Source organism: Colletotrichum scovillei (assembly GCF_011075155.1).
Source record: "Colletotrichum scovillei strain TJNH1 chromosome Unknown Contig00007, whole genome shotgun sequence".
Taxonomy (NCBI): Eukaryota; Fungi; Ascomycota; class Sordariomycetes; order Glomerellales; family Glomerellaceae; genus Colletotrichum; species Colletotrichum scovillei.
In genome coordinates this window covers 855,672-866,890 of record NW_023336265.1, presented here as the reverse complement: position 1 = coordinate 866,890, position 11,219 = coordinate 855,672, and the positions used below count along the sequence as shown (strand labels likewise).

Genomic DNA, 11,219 nt, shown 5'->3' with positions numbered 1-11,219 from the left:
AAAAGGGCGGTGTTGCACTTTGCGCCCGGACCGCTTGTCAGTGACGCTAGAGGTTCTGCCTTGCTGGAAGAGGAGAATTGCGGGGTCTGTGATAGCCAATTAACGCCTAGTCAAGACCTGCAGGGGCCGTACAGAGGTCCGAGGGATGCTGATGGACCCCACTGACACGAGTTTAAACAGCCACTAAACCTTAGTTGAGCCGCTCCGACGTCAACGGTCCTCCTCCTCCCGTCTCTCTCGATTCTTTGCGTTGAGTCCCTGCTTAGACTATGCCAATCACAACCACTCATTTCAATACCAAGAACGAGAAGGGAATGATACCCTAAAACCCCAATTCGATGATCAATGTCACCATGACCCAACGCATCGCCGGCGAGCCGGCTCGGCAGTCTCCTAAGGCAGACCCGAAAACCCTGACGCGAGTGCAACGAGACCAGCTTCATTCGTCCCGTCTTGACTGCTGTCAGAGACCCCAGCGGGCCCAGCCTTAGTATGACCCATCGGACCTCTCATCACCCGGCCGAGCATACCACTTACTCCAGCTAGGCACGCAGGTCTTTTCGGATGACACACCTGTCATCGCAGCATCGTCCCGACTTGCGCAAGTGTCTGACTGACTGCCTCACCACCACCCCTCGCTTTTCCAGATTATCTTCCAACTTCCCTCCGCATTGTCGCCGCACATTGCCAACACCACCCTCACAAAACCTGCGATCAAACCAAGTGCTTTTTTCACCGCTGCTTCTCATCACCAGACCCTACGAAACAGATTTTTGGCTCGGTTCTGCATGTAGATCTCATGAGTCTATTCCAGTTTCCGTCCTCCATCCCCTGTCTCCCTTCTCTCACTCAAAGTCCGCGGGAAGAAAATTGGCTGGAAGGGCCATGTGCCGGCTTGGCGATGGCTGGGATGAAAAGTTCCGTGTCACCATTTGCCGTCGGCCGAGTAGCCGCAGGACCCGCCAAGTAAGGTTATTTGGGCATTGCGTTGCGTTGCTTGGCCCGCGGGAGCCTCAATGGCCTTGACTTGCTTCGTTCCCTCACCGTGAACTTTGATTACTAGGTCTCGTCATGACTTAAGGGCTTGTAAGTGAATCTCTACTAATCTATCTATGCTTGACAATGAATTTCCATCTCCAAAGACCGTATTTGGAGATGAGGCTGGTTGAGGGCACCCTCAAGACGATTAATCATGGGCTTGCTTTCATCGTCTATTGCTAGCTTCTGCTAGAATCACCAACCATCCCAAGAGAGGTCCCTAGATGGTGCCAAGGGTGGCATCGCTTCCGTCATCCGAAGAAACGTCCTTTACTCCCATGCTATACCTGTCCCCTCATGACCCCTAGTCTTAATTCCCCCCCCCCCCCCCCCTTCAACCCGTTTGATCCAACATTATTCCGTACCAGCGATATCGAGACTCTGATACGCATCGGATCACTTGTTCACGACTCTTCCGAGCGCAAATCGTACCTTAATTCGCACTTGGCAATGGCCCAAACGCCTCATGCCTTGCTGAAGAGTTCAGACGTCGACGTATAGCACTCTTGGCTTCGAGTATCTTGGCTTCTGCTCTCGTCGACATATAAGCCATCCTTCCCGCCGCGAATATCGGGCATTCTTCTTTCTTCTCCATCCACACGCATTTAAGTCTCTTCATCCAGTCCGATCTCACTCATTCCCTTCATTCATTCTCTTCAGAGGTGAGTCTCATCGCAAGACCAGATGAACAGAATACCATACTAACCAATAACCAGCTGTGCTCTTTGTTCTCTTCACTCCTTTCAGGTCGTTTACAAACAAAACCAAAACCACTCTTTACAGGAACAATCAAGAGCTGTGCTCTCTTCAAACATAATACATTTTTAATCAAACTCCCCAATCCGCCAACCAGCCAAAATGCGTTTCTCAACCATCATCCTCTCCACCCTCACCGCCTTGGCCGCCGCGGCACCCGTTGCCGACACCCTGGAACCCCGCCAGGGCAACGGTAACAACAACAACAACAAGAACAACATCGACCTCGCAAACCTCAACAACCTCCAAGGCTTCCGCAACCTCGACCTAAACTACCTCCTCGCCCTCAACAACCTCAACCTCCAGGGGCTCGGCCAGCTGGGCCAGGTCAACAACCTCAACCTCGCCGCCTTCCAGAACCTCTTCGCCGCCCAAAACTTTGACCTCAACGCCCTGCTGCAGCTGCAGCAGCTGTCCACCGTGCTGGCGATCCAGCAGCAGGGCGTGTTTGGCAACGTCAACCTGGCGCAGCTGAATCTCGGCGGGCTCAACTTGGGGCTCATTGGCGGGGTCGGGCAGGTGAACTTGGGACAGTTTATCGATCAGGGCTTGGTTGGGCAGATTAACCAGGTCGTTCAGCAGTCTTCTGGTACGTTTTGACTTCGCGTATGAACTTTTGAATGTGCGGGTGCTAACCAGAGACTCCATTTGCAGTCGTCGTCGTTGCAAAATAAGCACTCTACGTCTGTCCTCTAGGACTAGGTGATGTAATGCATTCATGAAATGGGCTACGGGTTGCCACATTTGGGACACGGTGTTTCAATCTGTTTTTCTATCTCTCTTAATGACTGGCGCATGAACTTTTCTTGATTCTACAAACTGAAGGGGGACTGGTCGATACAGGTACTAGAATCAAGATGACGAGATGGCATGTATGGATATAGGTACCGTGACAAATTTACGAATCTTCATCCAGAACCTTTCTCCGTGTACCACTCTCACGTGAAACTATGGACCGACTGTCAAATGCACACAAGATTTTGATGAAGCTTCTCTGATCGATCCCCCTTTAGGTTTCTTGACTCCAGTCTAAAGTCAAGAGGGCCAGGGAAAGATATTGAAACATGGCACAGTTGAGGCCCAGATTTGAACTCGGTATTCGAGCAGCGGACATAAATTGGCCTAATCCTACTTTAGTCGCCAGTCCATGAGGTACTTGTGTATCCAAGGAAGTGTAACAAGCGTCACGAGCACGAATGTTCACGAGCGAGCTTCTGATACACAGTAGACATACCAAAATCCTCGCAAAGATCAAGCAGGTGCTTGTACCTATCTAGCTAAGAGTCTCTGGCATCTTCCGTTCGTTTTCTCAATGATCAAAACCGGCGATCAATAAAGCAATGAAAGACCTCTGCCTAGTCCGACATTACATTGGACATGAACGGTACGCCCCCACGCCCCCCGTCTGCTAAATCTCCCATCACAGGCACATATCTTATCTGCCTTGAACTTCGGACCAAACAAGTGTACCTCTAGCTTCTCTTTCTTCATGATCTTTTTTGCAGTATTGACAGCCAAAATTGCCGGGAACGACTCCCTCCACTCATGTATACAATCAAGACTTCTGTCTAACCATCTCAATCGCGATATCAAACGCAAACAGCATTTACTGACGCGGACACAAGAAGAGATCGAGTCAAGATCACTCAGGAGGTTTAGGAAATCCAATACCCATAATTCAAGTCAAATACAGAATCCCACGAGAGATGGGATTCGGTAGCCCCCATCTGTTGCTCGTACTACTCCATCAGGACTATCCCAAAATAGGTCAACATTATTCGTTAGCCCAACCATAGCTGCACCACAGGGGTTTTGTCAATACCAAACACCCTCTCTCGCTGACAAGTATCTCGCAGCCGCTGTACTTCGCTGTGCCGATGCTCAACAAAGGTATTGCCCGATCACTCCGTCAACGCTGGCTCTACAAGTCAACACCAGATAAGCTATTCCAGACGCAAAGAGTATCTGATGACCCTTCATTTTAGTAAGCGATTGCTCACTGACCAACACCGCATAAGAATGGGACACCATAAACATCCAGCCTGTTTACGAGGTCCAGATCCCAGGTTGGGACATATCCCAAGGACGAGAGGACGTCAAAACATACAGCAATGCCAAAGTTCAAGTTTCCCATATCAATCCTGACCTGTTGCTCACGAGACTTCATTCCTTTCCGCATCGCCGGTAAGATATCAGCACTCAAACAAGCACAAATTATATCCGTTGGGAACGTCCTACTCTGCCGCCAACATGTCATCACCCAACTCATCTTCGTAAGTGCCTAGCGCTCAGTTTGTACACGGCATCATGTGTCATAAAAAACGATATTGAAAGCTACAAGTATTGTTTCCTCTCTATGAGATCACTCACTGTTTGCATAGCACGTGTTCCGCGGTCAACATCTCGTGAATACCACCACAGCATCAGTCCCCCACTTCCCACTTCATCCCACAGGTACGGTTCCGTCGCGTTGGTCCAAGATAGCAATTCATACACTCAGAAAACGGACAAACCACCCTCCAAGAGAATTATATCCCGTCACGCAAAGAACCTGCCTGATGGTGGTTACGTTGAAGAGCACGTGGTCACTCCCGTACACGCATACAAACACAAACCTCTACGGATACCCTATTGTTACATCTCTTTGCACATGATCTGATTTCGTACCACGATACCACAAAACACGCACATACACATCCCCAACAAATGGAAACACACACACACACGCACTCCATCCCCAGAATTTCGCACCTCCGACCACTAACATCCCCCTCTCGGACTCCTCCTAAGTGGAAACCTGCACGAGGGACTCAGGTAGAGACAGTGACCCGGAGCTGGCCGACCTGCATATGTGGAGAGGTACCCCGTCCGGAGTACACAGGAACCAAAGAAAAAAAAAAAGTAAAGAAGAAAAATGCCCACCTACGTAGTAAACACGGGAACTCTTGGCGGGGAGCCCGAAGATCAATACCCCGCCTGACTCTCCATTGACAATTCCCTTGCAACTGTCGATCTTTCGGGTATAAAAAGACATTATTTGTGGAAACATACGAATTTTCTCAGGGAGAGAAAAACAACGTGGGGAATAAAAAGAACCAAATAAACCCGTTGACCCGCGTGCCCTACTTAGGAGAACCGGACCGAAGGGAGCGTCGCGAGACAAGGCGCGTATCCTTTGTAGGGGTGTTCCCGATGCTCGGCGTTCTTGGAGACGGTTGCCTCCCCCCTCCCACCCGCCGGAATACGAAATGCATTGGCATCTTGGCAAGCCTTGTTGCGGAGCCGAGCATACGAAATCCGAAAGAGACAGGAAAGAAAAAGAAAGGAATTTGGCCCAGAAGGGCTCAGGAGGGGGGACATTCTCTCGAAACTGCTGATGCGATGTCGCCATTTGTGGCAGGTCTGCCAAGTCAGGGGGAGAGGTGACCAGGAATCGTTCCTGTTAGGTCAGAAACGAAATTTCGTGGGCACATTTGTGAGGCTGACATCTTGCAACGGGGATGGCGCAGCGCAGGTCTGAGATCCCCTAAGTGAGATTTGCTGGAATTGCAATTATTAGCTTAGGCTGTCAGCTTTGGGAGCTGAAAAGAAAAAAGCCTTGTCAGGTCAGACTTGCAGTAAGCATATGCACTCGCTACATGTGCAGCTTGTCGAAGCCTACCAAGGAGCTCACACGACAAACATGTGTTATCCAAACCCCCAGGACCTTGTTTCCAATTTTTTCCACTTGTCCTGCAAATGTTCGGCTTTGGCGTTGTAATAAAGCCAGCTGAAGTGTGCTGCCGCACGCACGCGGGGGACACGCAGAGCCCGTGACCCGGCCCCGGGCCGGAATCCTCAGTTCGTGCCCGACCGGTCGGGGTGGACCGAGGTGGACGTGATTGGACTACCTCTCACAGTCACAGCCCGCACGAACGTGACTGCAGGCAAGAGGCGGGGGAAAGCTCTAAATTTTCGGGAGAGGCACGCGTTGCATGGGACCGAGGGGAACCATAACTTGCAGGTGATTATCGGGGTGCATGCATGACAGACTTTAGATGCGGATCTTTGGTGAGCCGATCAGCTTCGTAGGTGCAGACAACTGATTTCGTACATCGTGGTGCCCGCGGAAGTGTTGTGTCCCTCACGGGCAGAGATTTCTTCGCTGGCTGCCCCAGGGTTTGATGACGAGGGGACGAAGGAAGACTTGGCAGACCTCGTTGAGGTTTGGTTGCGCGCTCGGACGACGTCCCGTGGGACGGCCGTTTGGCAGGCCATTTGGCATTGCCAGCGAGTCCGTCAGACGCTCTGATGGATATGGCCGCGCCTAATGACCCGCTAAGAGCTGCCTCGTGGCTGCGTGGCATCCCGCTTACGCCGCTTGCGGCGACAAACCTTCTGTCGGGCGTCTGTTGACCGAAGCCATTACGCCTATGTTAAGCCACTGGCTCAGGTAAGAGTGCTGCGATGAAGGCACGAAGGTTGGGTTAAGGTCATATGCGGCGGTTCAGGGCACCCCCCGCGAATCCAGACCCAACCGCTACAATTCCACCCATCCAAACGTCATGTTAGTCGTGGGTTGTAAAGCCAAGTATGGGAGAAACTTGGTCAATTGGGGGAAAGTTCATGGGAACCGCTGATTCTGCTAGTACCCCATAGACGGCATACGCCGGCGAGATTAAGATCGACCCGGATTTATGGGTGGTGGGAGTGAACGACTACGAAGTACGGCATCGCCTTTTTTGACCCTTGGAAGATCTGGACCCTGGATACTTGATAACCCACCCGGAAACGAGCAGACGTCTGGTCGAGACTCTGAACTGCGAAGCGTTCGCGGCCAACGTCGCTTAATGCCAAGCTCCATGTGCCGATTCGCATCATAGTGGCGGATATTTTCAAACAAAGAGAACGGAGCTCCAAGGTACTCCGTACCACAATACGGCCGTGGCCGACGGCCACGTCCACTGCTATGGCGACACGAATGCACTGACGGTAGGAATTCTTGCGCTCGCAGGAGCAAGGCAGCAGAATTATGTTGTGGGGAAAGCTGTCTCTAGAGGAAGGCTGTGCGTTTGCTCGTCCATAGCCTGACCGTCCGAGCTCGAGGTGTTGGGAGTCTTGGGGTGGGAAATAGGGGATGATCTGACGTATGGTGCATTGTCGATGGGCCGAACAGGGAGCGGGTTTATGCAGTGACGCGGAGAGAGTTATGCAAACTACCAGCGGTTGGTCTCTAGCAGAGGTTTCCAAGGCAAGGCTGGGGCCCCAAACGATGGTGGTCGGGATATGCTGTATGTCAGTGGTTCTCCTGGAGTCTTGGTAGCTCAGTGCTGTAGGGGCTTATGCATGTCAAGTTCAGGTGCTCTTGTGTAGGTAATCCATCGTCCCATCAGTTGCGCGCGTGAGATGGATGGGACGGTGTGGTTTGTGTCTGCATGGTGGTTGCATTCTCGCGAAGCCGGTTGCAGCCAAGTCAGGTACGGATGCATGAGGTGTGGGATGAGGTTTTTAGGTTCGGTTGGCTGGAAGGATCATCGAGATATCCGCAGCCCGAGGCCAAAGTCGACCACGATGCGATGCAGTTGCAGATGCAGAGCTGCAGCACCGGCCGTACTCGAACGAGCTTGATCTGTTGCAACAATCGAGCACTCACCATTTGTCAATCCCTTCCGTTCGTGTCGGGCTCGCCTAGGCCACGATGCAGCGGGGATTGGCCATGATCGTGGAAGCAGGTCTCGACTGTTGATGTCAAATCAGAGAACAAAGAGAGAGAGGCATAGAGTATCGGTATTGACCGGATGACAGGAACAAGAAGCCGCAACGGGAATAGTTGAGGTCCAGTATTGGTAGCGCGATGCGGTTCAAGACCCGACGACTGTTGCAATCGCGCTTCGTAGCGGCTACCTCGTTGGACCAAAGGACCGAAGTCTTTACCCCAGAGTGCCGGCCTCCAGGTGGGGGTGGAAAGTTGGAAGAGAACAAAGAGGCGGGCGAGGCGGCCTTGTCAGTCGTTGCTTACTGGAATGCTGAATTGTCGCTTGTCTTCCATCGGGCCCAAGCATGTTTACTCGCAAGGAGGGAAAAAATCTGCCATTTGGCGCGGCCGTGGCTGTGGCTGGATTAGCACGTCACTATCCGTAGACGCTACGCTGAGACCAAGGGTCCCAGCGTGCCGAACACGACGTGCTGCAAACCCACAGAGCAGACTTCAAGGGTTCACGACCATCGACACTGCTGTGATGTTGGTCACGATCCACGTCAAGATCGAGGTTGGCGGCTTCGTGGCAAGGTGGTTGAGGTGAGACCGTGAGAAGTTCGTGAGCAGTCTGGGCGAACGGACAGACGGGCGGCTTCCACCACGGGAGATCAGTTAGACTGAACCCTGGGCTTGTGGAGATGACAAGATGTACTTTGGAGGTACCTTGAAGGGTCGTGGTTGTTGATGAGCGTATCCGTACTGTTTCTTTGCAGGGAGTCTTGGAATCGGACAAGCAAATGAACGAGTCGATAGGCTGCTTGGATGCCTCTCCTCTTACCCTTGACTTTTGACTGTCGTCTTGAGAGACTCTGGATGAGTTGGGACTGACCGCCTATGGTGAAGAGTTGCCGCCTTTTCCATGCAGATGGCTCGAACCCACACAATCGGATAGTCGTATCAGATGTTGTCTTGCTAGAAAATGGAGAAGCTGAGGAGAAGAGATCCATCTGGCAAAGTGACAGGTCACAGAAGGCGTCCCCGAAATGCGACGAGGCAGGTACGGAGTACCAAGGACGGGTACTTGCCGGGTTGGTGAATCCACCGTTATTCCTCTCACCTCACCACTCACCTCCAAGTACCTTTAGATGTACCTCCCTTTACCACCTCACCTCACCTCACCTTGCCTCACCATGGGCAGCGCAGGTACGCCGGTAGGTATGTATTGTATTCAAGGTGCTTAGCTAAGGCAGCTTCGGTTCATCCTCGCCCTCACTCAGTGAGAAACAGACACTGAGCACCTCAGTGAGGGGACCCAAGCAGTAGTGTACGTACCCAGCCTCGCTCCGTCACCAGCTCAGCCCAGCTTCCAGCGGGTCCATCGGGCCTGCAATCCCCACTGCAACCCACTGAACGAACACCCTTTGACACCCAAATTAGCACTCGCTGAGGGTTGTCGTCACGGTGAGCCAGACAAGCCAGAACAACATGGCCAGGCTGTCCCTGGTTGCTATCCATGAGATCCAGGAACCTGCCCCCCCTTCTCGAAAAACAACACACTCGCAACGGGAACGCGCAACACACACGACACCACCACCACCAATGTCCAAAGGGCAACTCGTGCGAGAGATTCTCCTTGGGATCTCCTTGGGGAGCCTGCCTACCTTGGGTATTCCGTAACTCCGTAGAGGAGTGCAGCAAGGTTTGCTTGGCCTTTTCGTATCCATGTGGTCCATCGGAAAATACCACCAGTCAGGATGCAATGGATGAACAATGGCACCATCTGATCGACCATCCGTGTGACGAAAAGCCCGCCGTTCCTGGATGTGCCACGGTGATGGTCAAACAGAACTGGGCCGCTTGTTTGAGCCCCAGAGGCCCTTGAGCAAGCCTGTCTTGCCTGTCTTGCCCTTTTTCTTTTCCCCGATTCGATCCCTTTCTCGGATAGGCAATGAGGCACGGGGGTGTACTTTTGTGAGGGGATGCAAGACACGGGAACCGAAGAGCTGCCACACCACCTCATCGAGGCTTCCTTTGGCTTCTGATTGAATGTCGACAGCTGCAAGCTCCAGGAGAGGGATTTGGTGGATGATCTGAGACTCAGACGACGGAGGCAGGATGAACAAGGCCCGAGACGGGATGGCAGCATTGGCACTGTCATCATCAGGATGGATTGATGAGGGGATGCCAACTGCCGTCCGCCCATCCAACGTCATCCTGTACTAGCATTCTGAAAGAGAGGAAGGATAGCTGAACGTGTTATGATCTGAGGTCAGGGAATAAGCCAGCAAGCACCATCATCAACACCACTGACTGCGGCGGCATGCGGCGGCGGGCCTGCCTTTTTTGCTGCCCAGGGTGCTCACTGCACAGGACTGACGCGGGCGTTTCGTCTACAATGGGCAAAAGGGAAACAAAATTGCCAGCCATCGACGCAAGATTCCCGAAGCCGGGATGCCTGTCTTGTTCGTTGCGTCAGCCACCGTCACTAATGATCTTGTGGGATGGGCAACACAAGGCGACCGGAGTGGTTGGGATGCAATTTGAGTATGTACAAGGAACTGAAACGATTCTTATTTTTTGAATTTTGATTCTGCGTCTAGGGATACTGCGTATGGATCAGCTTTGTCTGGGTATCACCGCTACTGGGTAAGGCAACCTGTGCCTGTGCAAGCGTGGGATTTGTTTGGGCCCTGTTCATCTGACTCTTATGGATAACATCAACAACAAACCCATGCGACATGAAGATTGAGTGATGCTGTGAAGTCTTTCTGCCCAAGGCTCGCATGTTTGGTTTGCCATGACCGGACGATACTAGTCGATAAACCATGCATCTAGATGCAAGAGAATGGGCACCTATTCAGACCCATCCATCAGGTATAGAGTACCCGTACGTGTGGTGATGAGTGGCCATTTTTTGCCGCATTTTGTCACTTTGTTTTGTGCCCGTATTCCCAATTTCTCGCTTCTCTTCTTCTTTTCCCGACTCCATTCACTGATCCTCGCCCACATTGCTACCGCCCCCCTGCCGGGCCTGCCCTCGTTCTTGCAGATACGCTAAAGAGCCGAGAGGGAAAAGAGGACCATTGCCGGGGTTTCCTTCTCGTTTTCCCTTGCCAAGTTGCCGTTACACCCCTGTCTTGGTGCCCTCTTCTCGGCCCTCGTCCACGTCGTCTTCGGTTCTCACCTACGGGTTATCCGCACCGCCTATTTCGTCCACCACTTACTACCTTAGCTAGCTACTTGCCATCATACGGAAAGCAATGCTCCCGGGATCGAGACTTGAAGGGGGGGTGCAAAGATTAGCCTTCAGAAACAAAAGACAGCAAGAGAAGATAGACCAGAGAGAATACGCCAAAACCAGATGATCCCGCTCAGACAGCGCGCTAAAAGTGAAGGAGTGAAAGAAACCCAAAGTTGCCAAAGAAAAGGTACTTGCGAGGTACGTCCGAAGAGTACAGGGGGGAGGCACTGGGGGGCTTTGGACACAGAGCGCAGCATTGCATCAACACGGACCATTCTGCACTACTGGCGCGCAGTACGGAGTACCTACGCCTCCACCCCAACCTGCCTGTAATGGCATGAGCGATGGGCGATGAGAGGTTCCCAGTTGTCCCGTCCATGTCTTTCCTCTTCTTCGTCTCCAGCTTGTGCTTGTTGCGGAACCCACTTGGTGCAACGCCCACCGCCGAAATACCCTCTCTCTCTCTCAACCAGAGGACTCCGTACAGAGTGCCAGAATCCCAGAATC

The 11,219-nt window shown here is 52.4% G+C and overlaps 1 protein-coding gene across 1 annotated transcript; it reads left to right on the top strand.

Moving 5' to 3' along the window:
* Window positions 1-1,379: 1,379 nt before the first annotated feature.
* Window positions 1,380-2,627, top strand: HER10_EVM0002363 (uncharacterized protein). Its single transcript, XM_035472078.1, has 2 exons — window positions 1,380-2,383; window positions 2,449-2,627. The coding sequence occupies exons 1-2, from the start codon at window positions 1,897-1,899 to the stop codon at window positions 2,466-2,468; spliced, it is 507 nt and encodes a 168-aa protein (XP_035331273.1). The 5' UTR covers window positions 1,380-1,896; the 3' UTR covers window positions 2,469-2,627.
* Window positions 2,628-11,219: the final 8,592 nt, after the last annotated feature.

Coding starts and splice junctions, on each gene's coding strand:
- HER10_EVM0002363 (XM_035472078.1), top strand. CDS start 1,897: ATGCGTTTCTCAACCATCATCCTCTCCACCCTCACCGCCTTGGCCGCC. Junction 2,384..2,448: donor GGTCGTTCAGCAGTCTTCTG/GTACGTTTTGAC, acceptor CTCCATTTGCAG/TCGTCGTCGTTGCAAAATAA.